The sequence below is a fragment of the Manacus vitellinus genome, unplaced genomic scaffold (genome assembly GCF_001715985.3).
Source record: "Manacus vitellinus isolate BGI_N305 unplaced genomic scaffold, ASM171598v3 scaffold_40_pilon, whole genome shotgun sequence".
NCBI classification, from domain to species: Eukaryota; Metazoa; Chordata; class Aves; order Passeriformes; family Pipridae; genus Manacus; species Manacus vitellinus.
In genome coordinates this window covers 219,185-239,759 of record NW_021940541.1, presented here as the reverse complement: position 1 = coordinate 239,759, position 20,575 = coordinate 219,185, and the positions used below count along the sequence as shown (strand labels likewise).

At 43.7% G+C, this 20,575-nt stretch overlaps 1 protein-coding gene across 1 annotated transcript in view; it reads left to right on the top strand.

Moving 5' to 3' along the window:
* Window positions 1–20,575, top strand: part of INPP5A (inositol polyphosphate-5-phosphatase A) — a 139,408-nt gene that overhangs the window by 53,375 nt on the left and 65,458 nt on the right. The window contains exons 6-7 of the mRNA XM_018078504.1: window positions 6,900–6,952; window positions 11,380–11,499. Coding sequence (XP_017933993.1) covers window positions 6,900–6,952; window positions 11,380–11,499 — 173 coding nt within the window. The remainder of the gene's footprint in view (window positions 1–6,899; window positions 6,953–11,379; window positions 11,500–20,575) is intronic.

The following is a 20,575-nucleotide window of genomic DNA, read 5'->3' as shown; positions in this document are numbered from 1 at the left end:
GGATCAAACAGGCATGTTATTACTTTAATAAAAGGAAGAACTAAATAAACTTTTTAAATCAATTTAGAATTTGTAAATATACACACTTAGACATATTTACACAGTGCTTGTGGACTTGGCAGAGCATTGCATAAATAGTTACCAGGTTGATGGGGCGAAGATTGACTTTGATACTGAATTATTTATCTTTATATCTCTGTACTGGAAGGGGAACTACCTTTGACATAATTTTGCTAAGCTTTTATCTCCTGTGAATAAACATTTTGAATACTTCTTTGAAGTTAAGTGTTACATCATTTAATGTAGCATCATTGAAATGAAGTGTTACATCATTTTGAGGGATCTGAGGTGGTTCCTCAGATATTCATTCCTCCCCTTTCAGGAGGGAGCTGTAGCAGTGTTTGGGGCTGACAGTGTGAGCAGGAGCCGAGTAGGGCTGAGAGTGATGTGACTGCAGTGAGAGCACTGCACGGTGTGGTCAGTGCTGCCATCCCACCTCAGAGCACTAGGACAAGTTATGGATTGCTCATTGATACCCAGGGAGAGTTATTTCCTCCCTTGTTTCACTGCTCTTGTTTCATCCTGAGACTGGCAAAGCTGCAACTTGTTCAGCATTGTTTATTACCCCTTTTACATCAACAATTCTTCACAGTCTCTTGGAGCAATAGTGGATTCTCAGGGCTTTCCCACACATTTTTGTGGAGCAGCGATTGTGTTCATTCCTTGTGGGTGCTCAGGAATCAGATTTTCCCACATTTGCCTGAGCAGCAGCAGCTTCTCCATTCAGTACACCCTCCAGTGCTGCTTTCGGGACAAGCCTGTGGGGTCCAGAACCCAACGAGCAGCTAAATCCCTTTGGAGGCTCTGACACCTTCACACTGGTCGCATTGTTCCAGTGCCTTAAATGACTGTCCTGGGCAGAAAGCATCATGTTCTGATTGTCAGGGATATTGCTTACCTGGAGGAGGAATAAACAGGAAAATCTACCAATATGCGCTATTAAGACATGAACAAATCCCTGAAGCACCTTGAACGTGCAGTTCTGTTCCTGCCCTCAGCACAATTCCTGGGAATGGTGTTGTAGCCAGACAAATGGAAAGGCTGGGGGATTCACCCAAGCTGTTGCAGAGCTTTGCACAGAGGGAGAGGAAAGGGATGCAGGCTATCCAGGACTGCAATGATGGGGACAGCAGCAGATCCCTCCTGCAGCTCTGTGACTTGCTGTACTCACCTGTGACTGTGCTCACCTGGCTGCCCCTGGCATGGGCCAGCCCAGTGTATTTCCATGAGACCTCCAAATCTAGAAAATAATTGCGGTGATATTCAGACTATACTGTTTCTGTTGGGGACTGGAGACCAAAGAGCCTCTCAAACATACAGACACAGCAACAGCAAAAACCAACGGGGACATAGCTTGGTTCTCATACACGTTTCTATTTCTAAAGCTAAAATTAATCTTGTTATCACCCGTTTTCTTCCTAGACAAATGTTGATAATAACAATGCTAATTAAAAGGCCACTAAATAATGTGTATTTTGGAAATTTAGGTTGACCCAGCAGGAGGCACGAGCAGCTTATCTGCCTGAAGATTGTATTGACATGTTCTTGTGTGTTTTAGCCAGACCTCACATATCACATTTGCAATTTTTTGTGTGAGAAATGGTTTAAGACTGATTTCTTTTCTTTTTATTACTGCTGCTTAAAGATGATCTAAAAGTAATTACAATGATTGAGGCATAATGCAATTCAAAATAATTACAGCCCACTGCATATAAAACTAACAAAACTTTCTGCCTTGATTTATGGGTCCTCTTGGCGAGGCATAAGCCTCAAATGATGCCTCTGGGAGCAACACTCCAGATAATGTTAGGCCATTTTAAAAAAAGCAGATTTGTGTAGTCTATCAGGCCTGAGTAATTTTTTTTTCCCATAGTGAGAAATTGGTTGTTATCATAGATCACAGATACTGCTCAAAGCTCTTATGAAAGATGAATTAATTTCACTAATGCTTTAATGCAAACCTTTCATGGAGGAGGCTGTATGGTGATAACCTTACTGCGGTCTCTCCTTTCTCAATGATGATTTATGTTGTCTTTTAGTAGATGAAACTGCCTGTATTCACAATCCATCTGCTGGCTAAAGGAATCCTATTAACAGAGGATCTGAGAAGGGACTTAATACTCTAAGGTGAAAGATGTGGTATCCCCTTTCTGGGACATGAAGTAGGAATTTTTTTCCTATTTTAAAATGTAGATCCCTCTCTGAGAGCATATAGATGACCTGTGTCATTTCCACCTGGTTTTATGCTGGCTTACAGATAGGGGAGCAGGTAGTGACTATTTGTTAAAGTAAAAATAAAGATTATTGCTTTGAAATCTGCAATAAGAAGCAAATTTCTCTTTCCTCCTTCCCAAGCTATAGTTCTTCTATACATTCTATTTTCAAAACTTTCTTCTTTCCAAATACTGTATTTGGAAATATTAAAGCACATCAGTGATCCAAAAATATGAAAGACCTGTTGTTCAGCTGCAGTTCATATCGGAGGCTGAGGATGACATTTTTATATGGGAGATGTTGAAAGGTGCTCCAGCTCTTGGGCTGCATTGGGCCCAAAGCCTACAAACCTCTGCATTCCTCATGTTAAATAGACAAGTCATTAATAAGTGAATTATTTATAGAAGTTAAAGGAATTAAATAAATGTGTTCAATTTATGAGTATCTAAAGGCATTTTGCAGATTGAAGTGGGGGAATGTACCAGTTGCACAGTAAAAGAAGTGTAATTTTATGGTGCAGAGGCACAGGTGATATCCAGTGGGAGCTGCAGCTCCTTCCCAGTCTCCCGTGCTGGCTTCACCTCAGGCCAGGTAAAAGGCACAAACCCTCGTGGTTCTGTCCACCACTTGTTGCTTTTTGGCAATGACACAGACTGGAGCATTACACGGAACCACTGACTTCCAATAGTTACAAAAGCAACTGATCTAAGGAAAGAAAGGAAGTAATTTTGGGGTAGGAACTACATTCTCCATTGTTTTTGTGTAAGTAGTCCTAATACCACTCGTTTCCTGGCTAGTTGAACACCAAGTGTGTTGTGAGCAGGTGGAACACGGGTCCTACAGGAGGCTCTAAGGAGGAGGAGTTCTCACTGAGGCCATGAAGGCCTGTCAGTGCTGAACATTGCTCGGTGCTGTCAGTGTTTGGCCGATTCCTGCTCCAGGTTTCCCCTGGAGCTGTGGTGTTCCTTTAAGGAGCTGCAATTACACCACAGTCATCACCACTTTAATATGTCTTTCCTTCATGCCCTGCTTTGTATGGTTGAATAAACCCTTGCTGGGTCACTATTTAATTTGATATGGTCCCTCTCAGTAAAATGATGGAGAAAAGATGAATTAAGGCTCTGTGCTGATCATTATCAATCATGGTTTGTGTGCATTACTTATTGCTCACAGTGCTTTTTGACATTAGCCCTCTCTAACCTCTCTCTTCATGTTAATGCTGTCTGGAGGTCCTTTCCCCCAATGTAGCAGGGGTTATTTATGTAGGTGGTGGTTCTGGGGGGTTTTAAAAGGTCAGCACGATCTCCTCAGAGACTCTATTCACAAAGGAAGGGCTGGCAGAATGTAACTACCAGTTTTCAAATGGTGATTTTTAAAAAATATTTTTTTTTTTTGTGCGGACTTCTGATAGCAAAGTATCAGAACCTCCTTTACAGTGGTTATAACACATTGTTGGGAAGTGGCCTCTCAGACGTACCACTGCCCTTAAACCCATATTCACAGCACATGTGTGAGGAAACGCCGAGCTCTGGTGAGAAAATCTGTGGTTTACCATGTCATGAAATACAAATTGTGTTTCAAACACCTTTTCACTGGCTTGTGTCAGCATAGGCTTGTGTTAAACAGCCAGGCAGCAGTGCCAGGGGCTGGGCACACTGCGTGCTGGTACTGCTTGTCTTGGTGAGGTGTCAGGGACAGAACCAGAGTGGGGTCCTGTGGGTGCCTGGAATCAGATTTCACATTCCGGTCAGATTCCAGATGCTGCTGGAGAAGTGGATTAGAATTGACAACAGGACTTTGGGTCCCAGACACTCTGGTTACACAAAACCATAAAGTAGTTGTACGTGCATGAGCCTATGGCAGCAGGCAGGGCACATCCAAGGGAGAAGGGATCTGGCTGATGTCAGTGAGGCTCCCCCTGCCCTCCTGAAGGGCACATCCATTTTCAGGAAGTGTCCCAGGTGGTATCTCCTCAGGCATGGAAAGCTGACAGAGCAAATCTTCCTGGATGACCAGTTGCATGGGGAAGGGGCATGCTGTGGATATTGTAGGCATTGACTCTAGCAAGGACTTCAAATGCAGTCTGTCACAGTGTCCTGGAAGCCCAGTTGGTGACACCAACTGGGAAAGTTGGCCAGCCCCCAGGGTTATGGGGTGGTGACAAAGTGCAGCTGGCAGCTTGTTGCCAGTGGTGTTCCTCAGAGGTCAATGCTGGGTTTGGTACTATCGAGCTCCTCTGTTACCAGCTTGGACAGCAGGATGGAACACACACTCAGCTTGGCTGTGCTCAGTCTGGGGAACTGTCAGTGTGCTGGAGGGCAAAGATGCTGTGACACGGACTCCAGCAGGCTGGAGGGAGCCTCATGGAGTTCAGCAAAGACTAATACCAAGCTGTGTCCCTGCAGCAGGATGACCTCACAAAGTACTGCAGGCTGGAGGTGACTATCCAGGAAACAGAGAAGGGCACAGATCTGATTGGACAACAAGCTGAAGATGTGCTTGGTTGGAAGAGAAAGCCACCAGCGTCCCAGGGTGTGTTAGGTCCCAGGAAGGGACTCCTCCATCAATTTGGCACTCCAAGACCACATCACATTTACAGTGTCTTGTTTGGGAACCCCATACCAGGCAAACATGGGCAGAGGGGAGCAAGTGTAGCTGAGGCACCTCTGGGGCTAGAGCAGGGGATGTGGAAGGAGATGCCAGAGAGCCCATCTGTGCCACCAGGAGAGGGAGGGGACAGGTGCTTCTGGGTGTGCAGAAACAGGACAAGGGGCAGCAATCAGCAGTGGCAGTAAGGGAAAAGCTGACTAAATCTGGGAAAAGCTTTCCCCATGAGGATAAACAGCAGAAGACAGGGCTAGACAGGCTGTGGAATTAGTGTCTTTGGTGATACTCAAAACCCAAGTGGATGTGGCTCTAAGCAACATGGTCCTGTTGGTCCTGTTTTGGTGTTGCACCTTTTGAATTACCTGAATTACCTCATGTTGCCAAAGAGGAAAATAGCAAATGAAAAATGTCAGCTTGATCAAAGACATTATCTTGGACCACATCATAGGCTTGGACTGCTTGATTTTTAGTTCTGTGTATTTCTCTTCAGGATTTAAAAGTTTGGTGTAGTTATTTTTAAGAAGAAAGTGACAGAGCTTCCTTTTTTCGATTGAGATTAAATTTGAGCCAGTTTTTAATGCTTTTAGCATTTAGCTTTCTTATTGGTTTGCTTTTGAATAAGTGTTGACATCTCAACTTGTAACTGTGCCCTCGTGATCATCACAGAAGAGACCTTACTGTGAAGACACCTTACTGGATTGTGGGATTTGTGGTTCAGCCATGGATCCTGTTAGGAAGGTTTGGAGTGTTTGCCTTCCAGTCCCCTGATTGACCAGGGTGAATGCAGGACCTGCAAAAGAGGCTATTTTTCACAGTTTAAAAGAAAATATTTGCGATAAAGTAGATAATTATTCAAAATATAATTATTATTGTGGTGTATCTGGTTGGCCTTGGCTGCAGACGTTGTGCTTGTGCCTGAGGGGAGAGGGAGATGGGTCCCTGTTCACTGAGGGGTGGTCAGGCCAGGCTGGGTGGGGCTCTGAGCAACCTGGTCTAGTGGAAGGTATCCCTGCCCATAGCAGGGGGTGGAATGAGGTGGGCTTTAAGGTCCCTTCCAACTCAAGCCATTCTGAGATCTTGTTGCTCATTCTAAGACAGCCCAGTTTGGGTTGATGGAGCCCCTCACTGTCTCAGCAGTGTCTGAGACTGAGGACTGTCAGTTCACAGAGGGGGAGAAAATACACCTGGCCAGTGCCTCAGGGGTGGTACCTCTGCCAGGGTGGGCTCTGCTGGGACTGGCACTTTATTCGCAATAAGGAATCGCAGTCATTTGCTACAAAATCATTGGCACCATTGTTTAGACCTGTGTGGTGCACTATTTATTCTCAGAGCACATTAGCCTAGCCCAACATGCATTGTTTACAGGGAATAAATAGGACTCAGAATCATGTCTTCTTGTGGGAGGCTGTAATTTGTGGCAGTGGCTCAGGAGTGGTGCTGAAAAACCCCTTTTGCTGTATCATAAGTGCCATGTGTGGGCATGAGCTGATTTGTGGCTTTGTCACTGACGGTGCAGTTTTGATGGATGTAATGTTTTACCATTATTTAAATTCCCCTTAACTTTTATAGAAATATAGGGTGGGTTGGCTCAGCAGGAGAAATAGCTTTCTAGCAGATCTCATTCATTTTAATTTGATGTAAATCTCTGATGACATTTTACAGTTCAGGTAAAATTGCAAAGAGGACATTTGTGCATAGGCAGTAAGAATTTGCTGGTTTAGGCTAAGCATAAATACAGTTGTAAAGCTTTCCTGTTTGGTTATCTTTCATCTATAAACAAGTGCCAGGGCTTATATTAATTTTATACATAAGTTTATAAATACTGCAGAACCAAAAATATAAATAATTCTGGGATTTATAAAAGACACAATATCTGTTTTCAAGGTACTTCAGTTTGTGTTCAGTGCTTCTTGGTTACAGTGCATGGATGAGCTCTGTTTTATTTTGTTCTCTGTGTCAGTGTGTTTCACAGTAATCCTCTGCCTAAACTGACTGGCTCTTCTTTGCATATTTTTCAGTGCAAGTGGTCCAGAAAAGGTTTCATTCGAACAAGATGGTGTATTACTGACTGGTAAGTTGCATCTTTAAGTTGTTTCTTATTACATGTGTATTATGTGTGGGTTTATTAACAACTGTTTCAAAGGAGGTACTTCCACGTGTGGATTGGTCTGTTCGTAGAGCAGGTTGGTTCCAAACAGTTGCTTTATGATCAGTTGAACACACAGCGTTCAGTAATGCTGGAACAGGCTCCCCAGGGCAGTGGACACAGCACCAAGCCTGACAGAGCTCAAGGAGCATTTGGATGATACTCTGGGGCACATGGTGTGACTCTTGGAGATAGTCCTGTGCAGGGCCAGGAGTTGGACTTGATCATCCTTGTGGGTCCCTTCCTTCCAACTCCACAGATCCTGTGATTCCGTAAGTTGTGAGGATGCGTAACCAGATGTGCTATCCCTGCTCACACAGAGCATGAGGGTGGGACCGGTTGGGTCAGAGGAAGCTCTTGATGAGGGGAGGTCAGACAGGTTGGTGCCTGTGAGCAGAGCCAGGAGTCAGTCCCAGTGTGGCCCCCAGTGCCCCCCACTGTGCTCTCGCCACACCTGGTGCTGCCCAGGGTTGTCAGTGTCTCACCTGGGCCAGAGGGCGTGCAGCCCTCACCTCTGGGATCTCTGAGGAAAGAGCTTGTTCTCTAGGCACTCTTTAAGTCCAGTTTCCACTGAAGTCAACAGAGGGACCTGACGCTTAAGGCATGCAGCTTTTTTAAACCAATTCCTCCTGTATTATTTTTACAGAATTTTTATTTGTTGTGTTCAGGTCAGGATTCCCATTTTAAGCCCAGGGTATGGTCTGTTCTGTGTGAGGTTGCTTATTTTCCTCCTAGAGTGGAGTGAAGCAGCCCAGTGCTCCCTGGTAGGGCTGGATGGAAGGGCACAGAGAGCAGACAGCACCTCTTACCTGTGCACTTAGGTGCTGAGCAACCACCCCACCGAGCTGGATGTGGTTATGTGGGATGTCACCTGGCTGCCATCAGAGCAGAGCGAGTTCCTCATCAGATGTGCTGTGCAAATCTACAGAAGGATCAAACGTTTTGTTGTAGGGATCAGGCAACATCCTGGAGAGGTGGGGCTGAGGGGAGCAAAGAACCAGCAGAAGCAGAACAGCACTGTGGTGCTAGGGGCTGATTGCTGCCTTTGGAGGAGCAGTGCCCCCGAGTGCTAACAAGGGGTATATGTCAGAGGCTGTTTACCATCTGTGTTTGAAATTGCTGTCTTTAATACCAGTAAGAGTAGTAACAGTAATAATGTATATTGAAGAGGCAACTGATTTTCAAAACACTGTACCTGAGGGAACCTGGAAGTGTTCCTTACCTTAAACCAAGGAGAGCTCAGTAAACTCACAGGTATTTGTTGATGTTACAGTCACATACATTTATGTGAACCTTCAACGCTTTTCCTTACTCCTGTAGTTGTTTTATGTCTTAAAATTGTAAGTTTGTGTTAATGTTCACACAGGCTGAATTTTGAGTGCTGAAAAGTATTCTTGCTTGTTGGCATAAGCATGTTTATTAAATTAAGCAGTTTGTGCAAACTGAAAAAGCAGCAGGTTTTCTCCTTTCATAGACTTTTGACCCAGAAATTGGGCAGGCAGCTGTGGGATAACCTAGGTTCATGTTAATTTTTCAGATCCGTATGCATGGCATGTGATTCCAGCAGTAGAGTTGTGCAGAAGTGGGTATTTAGCCCTAGTCGCTAATGTGGCCTTTGCTCTTGTATGATGGCTTGTCCAGGTTCTGTCTCTCCTGTCCTCTGGGATTTTGTCTTTCCTGAAAAATAATGTGAATTTATCTTTGGGCCTTTCCAAGAAAAAAGTGTTCTTCAGAGACAGATTTAAAGGCAGTGTTTTCTTGTGGAGGATACTAAAAAAGGGCAGTCCTTGGAAGAAGCAGTCTGTAAGGGATGTTTGAATCAGATCATACTCGGTGCTTGTGCCTGCCTAGGGCAGTGAGGGTTTTCCTGGTCTGTGATGAGCTGAGCCATGGTGGTAGTTCTGTGTCTGGAATAGTCTTATAATCTGTGATTATGATCCACAGGATCTAATGAGAAGTTGAAGGGGCAAGTTATTGTGAACAGTTTCTGGAGAATGAAAATCAAATACTATGGAAAATACAGGGGAGTAGAAAATACACCTAATGAGGTCTGAGCATATAATGTGACTGTTCAGGGTGTGATGGGTGTTTGCACCCAGTCTCTGTGCATATGAACAAAGTTTTGGCCATTTTCATAATCATGACTTTTGATCAGTACACTTCTGCATTCTAACAGGTCAATAGAAATATAGCCCAAACAGTTGTTGTTAGTACTTCTGTGGGAGTCCTTGAGGGGAACTGTTCATTTTCTCTGCCCAGGAAAATGTCATTATAGAATGTACCTCATGCCAAAAACACTGGGCTCCCAAAGATCCAGAAAAGTGACCTTAACAGACTTAAGGGAACTGTCCTTTTTCCTCCTCAGTGATTCAGTGAGCTGCCCCAGTTGAGTTTCTCTGTGAATCCAGATTTTCACCTCCATTATTCTTCATTAACTTATCTTTAGTGTGGACAAAGAACTAAAGAATCTTGAGGCACTCCCAAGTTTTCACATTAATTAAAAATGGAAGAGAACTACGTAACTACGTGCACTTTCATTTTGACTTTTTTTTTTTTACTATCTTGACTATAAGGGGGAGTTATTTGTTTCTTTTCCAGTAATTCTCAGTGTTTTAATAGGTGCAAGATAGTGCCCTGAATGCATTGCAGTCTTAAATACAGTTTGCATGCATAGTTCATATTTGGTAGAGAGAATGGAGTAGAGAATATACTTATAAAATTTAGGTAGGGCACCAACCTTGGGAATGTTTGCAAGTATATCAGAGGTCAGAATCAGCAACCACAATTGTTTTGATATTTTTGAGGAAGTAGTATTGGAAGATGAATGTCAGGGAAGTGCACAGCATTCCACTTTGAGAGGAGAATTCAAAAGCAGCAATACAATTTGGGGAATAACTGACTCATTACCCCTGCTGTAGAAAAGGATCAAGGGAGAAAGAATTTAATATGGCTCATTATTATCTTACTGAGATGTGTTAATAGATAGATCCTGTGAAGGACACGAAGGGGAAAGACGTGGTAATTATTTACTTGAGTGCTGCCCAGGCCTGTGATAGAGTGCTCTGTCTGGCTTTGAGTGCTGTGCTTTAGGTGCACTTGGAAAAAGGATAGGAGAGTCGGGAATGGTGGGAGTATTTGAGTAGAGAGTGAGAACACTTGGCTGGATGCACCAGGGAGACTGGGTGCTGTCTGTCAGCCCTGCAGAAAGGGCGGAAATCAGTTGAATTTGCAGGAAAATAGGTAATATGATCAAAGTTTTAGTTTAAGGACAGGGAAATTGTAGGTGGAAGGTCTGTCATCAGTTTTAAGAACAAACCAGCTTTAGGCACATGGAGATGGGTTATAGATACCTTCACACATGAGGCAAGCTCATGACATGGGAACCTCCCTGTCCTTCAGGGATTCTTCCTGTTCATCCTTCAGCCAACAGGACTGGACATCTCAAGCCATCATGTTGTGTAATTCTGTATTTTGGTAGAAGTGTAGTGGTTCTACTTCCTCTTCAGTGTGAGTTCAGTGGGCAGGATGTGCTGTTCCCTGGAGCCAGATCCCTGGACCTCCCCCAGGATCTCTGGCAGAGCCCTTCATGCTGGGTGACCTGTGTGTCTGACTGTGCTGTTCTCACTGCCATCATTGCTGTGTCCAGATCCATTCCCAACTCCATCGTGGTCTGGGAACCTCCCTGAGCACAGCTTGGGGATCCTGCTGATGCCTCTCTGGGCCAAAGCCTGTCCATGTTCTCACTACCAGGCTGCAGATGGGCTTAGGGCACTTGTCTGGCCTAACGAGTCTGTGAGTCTGGGTCCCACAGGCACGGCCCGAGGGAAGCAGCCTGGGTTCTCTTCCTAGCTGGAAGTGGTGTGTTATCTTGGCATTCTCCACACAGGGGCACATAAGGAGTTGCAGTGACGTGATTTAGCCTTTAACATCGTTAACCTTCTCCTGTCAGTAGTTTTTCCTGTTGTTTATTGCAAAGCCACAGTTCTACTCGGCATTTAGCTGCAGCTTTGTAAACTGGAAGTTGCTTATTTACGTATTCAGTTGTGGTTTAAGAAGATGTTAGTGAGAGGGTACTGCCTGATTTCTGGACTTGTAACTGACAAATAGCTTTTCATTTTCATGTTGTGCATACTGTACTGATGGAGTCTTACCCATGGATGACCTGTCATTAGCTTGATGCTAGTCTTTGACAATTTTCTGACTATGATAGCTTAACCTGCTAAGTTTGTGTTATTAAGATAACATTAGAGCGAATACAGTAAGTGTTGTTATGTTGAATGCTTTGCTGATGCAACAAATGTTTTTTTTATTTTATCCTGAATCATTTTATTTTTTTTCCTTTTTTGTCATAGTGCCTTTGACTTGGTAAACATTCATCTTTTCCATGATGCTTCCAATTTAATTGCTTGGGAAACAAGCCCATCGGTTTACTCAGGAATACGGCATAAGGCTCTTGGCTATGTACTTGATAGGTATGTATTAGCCTTTCCTGGCCTCTCTCAATCTCTGTGTTCGTAAGCAGCTATGAAAGATGTTTCAAATGGCACACTCAGAAATGTAGAGGTTTTTATTCTGTCACCTAAAAATGGTTACTACTTGCCAGAGTTTTTTCTAGACAGTGCCAATTGGAGATCACTTTATGACACCCGTTCTTTAAAGCCAAATCACTGATTTGGGAGAACCGCTCTGAAGGCACCAGAAGTTGCAGAGTAGAAAGCAGGTTTATTTTTTTAATGTGCTAGTTGATTAGCTTCTTTTTAGACTGTGTGGCGTCTAATAAAGCTGCCATTCGAGTGCATTTTCAGTTACAGAATAACAGACTAATTCCAGTTGGATGGGACCTCTGGGAGTCCCTTGTTCATCCCCCTGCTCGGAGCAGGGCTGGCTTCAACAACAGATCAGGATGTTCAAAGGCTTGTCCAGCTGAGCTCTGAGCAGCTCCACACATTTTGGTTTGTAGCTCCTCTGGGCCATCCACTGCTGTGTTTGACTACCCTCACCGAGGAACTTTCTGTCCCTATTGTTCAGCCAGAATTTTCCTCAAAGCGGTTTGTGTCCATCACCCCCATCTTTTGGCATGCACTGCTGAACAAAGTCTGGGTCTGTCTTTTCTGTAACTACCAAGTAGATAAAGCCAGCAAGAGTCCTCTGCAGACATCTTTTCTGTAACTTGAACAAACCTGGCTCTTTCAGCCTCTCCTCGTGGCTCCCTGCACATGGAGCTGGTTGTGCTTTGATCTCCACACCGGCTGGGTGCAGCAGGCAGCTCATCTCAGCAGCCATGCAACATTTGTGTGCAGCCACCACTGGTATTAATTAAATTACCACATCGGTTATAATGGTATTACAGAGTGGTTCATCTGATGAGTGCTACAATATAGAGGAGAATCCCCAAAATACCCAGCAACTTACAGCTACCCTAATTAGAAAGTCAGAAAAAAGACAGCTTTTTCTTGAGTAAGAAAAAAATGTTTCTGTGTGGGCATTGGTGTGTTGGCAGAATAAGCAAGTATTTCTCTTAGGAGGTGTCACTTGGCTTCATGTTTGCCTGAGAAGTAGAGCTTTAACTTGTCTCTTGAGAGCAGCTGTGGCATTCGCTGTGATCTCTGGCGTAATGGGGTGCTTAAAACAGACTGCTGAGGGCAGAAGGAACAGAACCAGGGCACTTCCTGTGCAGTTTTCCTGCCCCGATCCCTGCTGTCCATTGTGCCGTAGGGTGCTGGGTTTGAAGGACTCTGCAACAAGACCCTCAATGAGCACGGGGCCGCTGCTGCCTTTTCCTGGAGCAAGGGCTGGGCAAGGGAAGCCCAGATGGTGCCACCAGTGCCCTTCTCTGGAGAGAAGGCTGGGCCGGTGTCACCTCTGCCCTTCCCCAGAGTGAGCCCTGGGGGGTCCCAGCCCAGCCAGGGGTCCTGAGCCCCATCCACTGCCCAGCACAGCCCATCAGTCAGGGCCGCATGGGTGATGAGGGCCAGTCCCTCGGTGGCTGAGGGGAGGGAGCACGTGCCCAGGACTTGTGGGTGAGTACTACCCAACACGATCTGCTGTGCCCAACACAGTCTGCTGTGCCCAACACAATCTGCTGTGCTGCTGCCTTCTGGCAACTGCTCGCAGCCTCCCTGCGCGTGGCAGAGGCGTGGGGAGGGATCCCCATCCACAAGCAGCTGTCAGCTCTCCTGGCTCTCTCTGGCACCAGCCTGGAAGTTTCAGACGCTCCTGAGCCATACCAGGTTATGTTTTGGAAAATATCTCGTGATTTTTTCCTGTGTAGCTTTTCAATGAAAAAGGTTTTGAAACATGGAGTCTAAATGCCTTTCCAAACACAGTCTCTCCCAAGTTTCCTCCTTCTCCTTGGTTTTCTCTTCTGTGAGGGCCGGCAGGTGGGATAGCAGAGCCTGCCTTTCCCCCAGCAGGGGGCTGAGCAGGAATTGCTCTAAACAGGAATTTACCAGCACCCTTGGGGTGATCCAAGGATGAGCAGGAAAAAGCCGATATGTCTTCTGTTGCATCACTTGCAAACTACTCAAAGCATCAGAAAATGGTGGAGGCACTTGGAAGGTTTGCAAATACATAGTATTTATATAAATATAAATACCTAAAAGATCCCTGATCTAGGGGACAGGGGCACAGGAAGATCAGGATCTACTCTCAGTGCAGTCTGCGATGCAGATTCTTCAGTTCTGTTGCATAGAGCAGTGTGGGAAAGGCCTATTTCCATTTCATTTTTCCTTGGATCCATTGGTCTCCTCTGCTTGTCTTATGCTTTGCGTGAGGGAAACCTGTGCAACCCCTTTGCATTATTTATTGCACACTTGTTTGCAGCATACAGTGTGCCTCATTAGCTAATTTTGGCTTTGGACCTCCCACGATGCCCTGGCAAGGATAAGGTAATAGACTGTAGTATTAGTGTCAGCCGTGGGTCAGGGATGTCACGACGGTATATCATTAAAATGTGACACTGCCAAAAACTGCCCCGACTCCCCTGTCCTTAGAAAAGGAGCCCTTGGATTTTGGGTTGCCCAGTGGCACAGCGAGCTCGCCGTGGATGAATTGTCCATTCTGAGGGAGCAGCCAGCCGCAGATCCGGACCTCCACAGAGCAGTGATGGGCTGGCGGGCACAAAGGGGGAGTTCTGTAGCGCAGTGAATAATGGGAAGCCCCTTTCATCGGCAGGGGTAACCTTTTGGCAGCCACCAGCACACTCTATTCTGATCTGCTGATTGGGGAGGACAATACACTGAAGCTCACTTTGAATGAATGCTGCCACCAACAGTGTCCCCATTCAGGGGCTTTGGGAACCATCTTTGGCCATTGTCCACCAGCACTCCCTCAGACAGCAGGAAAAGGGAAAGTGAGAACAGCTATAGGGGAAAAGTACTTCTTTTCTTGGCTTTAATCTCTCTTTAAAGCTTCATAGATCTACATTTCCAGCTGAGCTACTGGAACTATGCAGTGTCAGATAAATACAGAAGAGAGAGGTTTCAAGCTGAGCTTTCAAATCCCCTTATCTGCATGAACTAATAATGCAGATTTAGTGCTGTTAAAAACAGAGACTGATAAGTCTTTTCCTTTAAAGCCTTTAAACTGCTAAAGAGCATTTAACAGCGATGCAGTTCAAACCCAGTGAACAATGCTGAGAAGGAAAACAGTTTAATGAGCTAAACCTTCACTGAATGAAACAGAAACACCTTCTCACAGTTGATTTAGGTCACTGTGGGAGTCAGTGAAAGCGCAGTTGTGTTCATGCTGCATCTTCATAAACATGAGTTACGTACAGCCTTTCATCTGGGCAACAGCTACCACAGGAGTTTGGGATGCAAACCAGAAAAGGGTTTGCAAATAAAGCTCAAATGAATCAGTTTAACTGTTCAGATTGCCAGGGAAGTTGTTTTCCTCAAAATTATTTTAACACAGGGTTTTAACACATAGGCACGAAGCTGCACGACATCCCAGCATTTCTGAGCAGGGGAGGGGTTGGGGGGGAAACAAAGGAAAAAGCATCCAGTGAATGATTTAAAGTTTCACTAAAACTTTTCTCCTGAGGGAATCTCTTAATAATCCTGATAGCATGTTTGGGGAGTAGAAAGCTTTGTTCTTTTAGTTTGAAGCTAAATCTGCAGTGATTTAGCTTTAATAGCTTAAAAAATGAATTAAATAGCAAGAACATTGTTAAAGGCACTGGTATGTGCTGAGGCAGATTGAATTTGATATTTGCCATTTAGCAAGGGAGAAGAAGATACGGAGTCAGATGGATGCTTTAAAGACCAGGAGAGTTGGAATCACACTGGTGTTAAACAAATATTTGCTTGTATCTTTACAAATACAGTGTGTATGTAGAATATTGAGGTGTGTAGTGAGTCTCTGTCAGCACCAATGTAAACCCCAACTGAGCTCCCAGAAATCAGTTAACTTGTTCCAGGTAGACACAGGTACAATAAAAACTGAATTTGCTTTAAAATGAGAATAAGAACATCTGCTTTGTATCTTGTGGGGCAAAAACTTTCTTCTGGGCCCATTTTGGATAATTCCCATGTACAATTAGCCCTATTTGCATGATACTTGCTTTTTTGTATTTTCTGAAGTTAGAGGGTGTAAGCTATAAGTGAGAGTAGGAGAGGAAATGTAGTTTACATTTTAGTTCAGTCTTTCATGCATCTACTGTAATAAATGCATGTGCGCATGTCATATTAATTAATCATGTTAGCGTATTAGTCATGTCCTGTGGCCACTTGCTGGGGAAAAGTGTCCGAATGCAAGAGCTGGGCTGGGGAATGAGGAGAAGCTGCAGGCCCGGGCCCTTTAACAGTGTGAAGGAGAGTTTGGGAAGGGCAGGACGTGAGGTGTTAGCCTGATCTGAGGCTCTTGGCGTGCCAGCCATCTAAACTTCCTGAAATTATCTCGAGCATTCAGATCCATAAAATGAATGTGTTTTTTTTTAAAGAAAGTGACAGTGCTCTTCTGTTTCCCTATTGAAATGTTCCCTGGCCTAGTTCAACAGAAACATTTTTACATTACAACTGTGAAATCTTGGCATAAAGCTCCCCTTTGTGCCCTTCATTATTTTCTCACAAATATAGTCCATTGTCACATAGCTGAAGTTAATTTGATCAACATTGGGACATTTAACTTTTATGTCTGGTCAAAGGAGCTGTTTCATGCTCATTTTGGGTATTCAAAAGAAATGATTGCCAGAAAAATAATGTTACTATTAACAATTCAGAGCAATTAGTTTCCCAGGGAGAGGCGATGTGATGCACCGGCTCCACACAACTATTCTTTGTCATTTTATGGATGCTCATCAGTCAACTGTCACCTCTTCTCAAAGACCCATCCAATCTAAATGTTTCTCTTTGGGCTTTTCCCAGAACTAGCAGCTGAATGAGCAAAAGAAAAGCCACTTAGTTTCTAGGCAAAGGAAAACTTCACTCTAAAGATCTGGGTCATTTGGGAAGATCCTTGGAGCAGCTCGCTTTCCAAGAGTTTGGGATGTTTTTTTGGTTTGTTTTGGAGTTTTTTATTTTTAGGGAGTTTCTTTTACTTTATTTGTTTTTTGCAACAGTGGTTTTAACATGTGCCTTTAAATGTTTAGTGAAATTTCTGTGTATTCGGATAGAAAGCACTCCCAGGGCAAATAAACCTTCCAGTCAAATGTCTTCTAACAAAGGTTTAAACCCCTGGATCACATTCAAATCGACAGCTTTTCATTAAACACCCGAGGCTCAGCTCATTAATATTCGGTCATCTCCCCCTTAAACGAAGGTTAAGTGCTCTCAAAATTAGCGTGTTTGAATAATATGCTCTTTAAAGAGTAAATCCAGCAAAATTGTGTTGTTACTTTCAGCCTGTCAAATACAGCCAAAGACACTTCTCCTTCTTCTTGTTTTTCTGCTGGCTCGAGCTTTTGCATCTTTGATCCAGTTGTCAAAAATTGAATTCATGTGTCCTTCCTCTTTGCACAGACATATTGTGAATTTTATTTAGATTATATGTTTAACAGGAAAATAATTTTGTATTTTATGCATTATAATGGAAAGTATACAGGAGTATAATTTTAAGGGCACAATAAATACAGTTCCATATTAAGTGAATATGATGATTTCTGGTTGTCCTAGTCAGTATTTTTGCCTTTAATATGTTATTTTCAAGATTTCCTTTTTGGTATTAATTAATCAATTAATTGACATTAATTAATAGTACCTACAATGTATTCTAAATAAAAGGGAATTGTACTCATCTTAACATCAAGTTTTCTTCATTCTTTCTGTTTTAAAAGCCACTTTCACTAAAACTCAACAAGTTTAAGACAAGAGAAGACGCTAAGTTGTGATGTTCTGTTACTTTTGTCTTGCCCACACATGTATTTTATTTACAATAATCATATATACCACACTGATATGAGAACTATTTGAAAAGGAAAAAAAGAATAGTTGCCATGACAATGGTAACTTATTTTTTTTCTTTTCTTTTTGGCATTAATTAATAACTAAACAGATTGTTAATAAATTTTCAGCATTATTCAAATGGGAAAGATCTGGTTTTTTCTCTCATGGTAAATCTGTGTAAACAATAGCGTGTTTGGAAGCAAAGATCTGACATCCAAAATTCAGAACTCTTGCAGGTGTCACACAGAAAAGGTGTCACTTAAAGAAAAAATAGGGTAGATACACTCAGCTAGTCTTCACTTTGCCTGCCCAGTGTGGATAGAATTGTGGCTCTTTTGGAAGAAATGCTGCAGGTAAAGCTCTGAGGGTTCCTGGAGGGGTTTCCAACAGTTGTTTTCCCACCCAGTCCCTGTGCAGCAGCGTGGGTGTGGGTGATGGCAGTGAGGGACTGTGTGGGTGTGTGTGATGGCAGTCCAGGATTGTCTTGAGTGTGGATGTGGGTGATGGCAGTCAGGGATTGCCTGGTCTGGGGCTGATCTTGAAGCACTCAGAGCCTCCACCTCATCCTCCCTAAGGGCTCTACTCCTTGTTGCCTGTTTTCCAGTAACAGGATCTCCCAGACCTGACCTGTTGGCTGCTGTGTCTTTCTAGTGGAGGTTGGGTGTGCTTTAACACAGTCCCACTCCCAGGAACACGAGGGCAATTAAACACACCATGGGAGAAAAGAGAATGCCTCTTAAAAAAGAAATGGCTGCAAATAACTTGTTGCCTGCTTGATTTTGCTCAGAAAATGGCTTTATAAGAGAATGTGCAGAGTGTGCCACATTCTCATTGAGTTATATTTTCTCTTTACTGTAATTTATTCCTTAGAGAGCCTGGAGCTGGATGAAGAGCAGTCATTAGTGTCCAGCTAAAGGTGACACTGACATAGCATCCATTGTGGTTTGTGCCTTTTCAAATCTCCTATCCTATAGCCATATAATCTTCCAGGGTAGCTATGATTCAATTAAGAAGAATCTATATGGGCTGTTGATCCAATTCTTATTCATTTGCAGAGAAATGAAAATAAATTGCTATTGTGATTTTATTTACAATGCTGGCTGTGAGCTGATGCTATGAGCTGATAGTTATAAAATGGAGAAATGGTTGAAAGAGCCCCATTCTGCTCCCTTTGGAGCCTGTGGGCACCAGGCCAGTAGTCACCTTGGACATTTTGACCGCCATAGAAAGGTTGGAGCACTGTGGGAGGAGGCTGTGGGCTCTGCATCCTGTGTTCGATGTCCTGAAAAGATTCAGATCCTCCCTAACAGGGAAGTACCCAGATGTCTGCCTCTACAAGAGCTGGAGAGGTTGTAGCTGTCTGGGCAGATGTTGTTTGTGGCTGGAAAAGTCAGTGGCTGTGGTTGCTCACCTGTTATGGAGCTTCTTTATCTTCATTCCGTCAGTGCCGTTTTAAGGCGCAGCCAAGGTGATTCAGTTTTTCACTTCAGCAAGGAAGCAGGTCCTGCTGCTTCTCTATCCACTAGAATTTTCTTTGTTCAAACCTGGTGTTGACAGCTCTAACTTTGTTGATCACTGTGCTCTTTGGAAAGAGGGTTGTTCCCTTCTCTTTAGCACTTCAAACGTTTCTGTCACATCATCCCTGTTTTTTTCCCTCTCTTAGCTCGGTGCTCCACTGTAGTGCGATTTTCAAAGGGATAATGTAAAATTGGTTGCTCGCGAGCTTTTATCATCATTGAGCATTGTTTAGTCCTTTGCAAGTGAAGTCTCTCTGGGTTTGAGTCATTTGTATTGCCCTTTCCTAGAAGCAGTTGGGTTTGTTTTCAATTCACAGTCCCCCTGAGCCCAGCTGTTCCCCTGGCCAGGCCAGTGGGAGCCTGCAGGTCTCCATAGCTTGCAGTGCCCCATGGGTGACATGACCAGTGTTGTCACCATCCACTGCCCACACAGCCATCACAGGAGATGGGGCTGGGAAACATGCTTGTTGCAGGTCTGGCAAGACCCAAATCTGGCAAAATTCCTTAACTATCCCGCTGCTGTTCCCGTACAGGAGCGGTTCAGGACAGACAGTGCCTCCGGTCTGAGTTTTCCTAGATTTGTCACAAAAAGTACTTTTCCCAGCCTTAAGAAGTTAATGGATTAGTATCCCACTGCTGCATATCCTAGTTATTTCTGGCTTGCTATTGCACTTTTGGCACTGAGCACAGGATTTTGGCTTTGCTCTCCACATCCAAGCCCTGTGAGAATTGCAATGTCTCGACTTAATGCAGATGAAGATCCAGCAGTTACCTGCTGCCTGCTGAGCATCAAGTGTCACCAAAACTGAAGAGCTCAGAAGCTGTGCAGAAGGATGTTAATCTTCCATGATAAAGTAAAGGAAGATTCAAAAAGCTGTACAGTTTCCCTGGTTTCTTCTTGTAGTTTCTCTTACATCAGCTGAAGAGCACAAAATATCTTTGTGTGATAATGCCGGTGCTGTAGCGCTGTGTTGTCCTGTAGCAGAATTGACAAGTCCTTACATCATTATCCAGGGCTGCTATTTCATTAGGCGAATGTCAGTGTCAGGTAAGATCATGGGTTTGTCAATATAATGAAAATACCAGTCAAGTGAGGAAAAAGTCACAATTTTCCAGCTCTAAAAATTGATTTTTATTGCTCTTCTTGTAATCCTTTCTTTGGATTAAGTATTTATTATTGATGTGGTCTTTCTTTTAATCTTAATAGCTGCTGACATTGTAATTAATTAAAAAATACAACATTTTTGTCCAAATGGCACTATATTGAAATTAAAAGTGAACATCACATATTAGTTAAACAGCCCTGGCAAATGTCTTGAGTGCTAAGATGATTGCCTAAGCTTCTTGACAATTCCCTTCATCTTGCTGTATGGTGCTTGACCTTTTGAGATGTTTTGGTGTTATTAATAGGTTTTAGCCATTATATCAGAAAGAACAAGGCACAAAAATATTATAAACTTTATCTTTTTAATGACAGTGCTACACCACCTTGGGCATGCCAATGAAGGCACTTCTATTAAGGCTTTTGAGGCACACTTAGACAGTCAGTCACAGGTAACTTGTACTCAGAATTGATGGGGATTTTTCTGGAATTTGTCCCCAAATGTGTATTTGGAATTGCAAACGGGTGCATGCTGAGCACCGTCGGG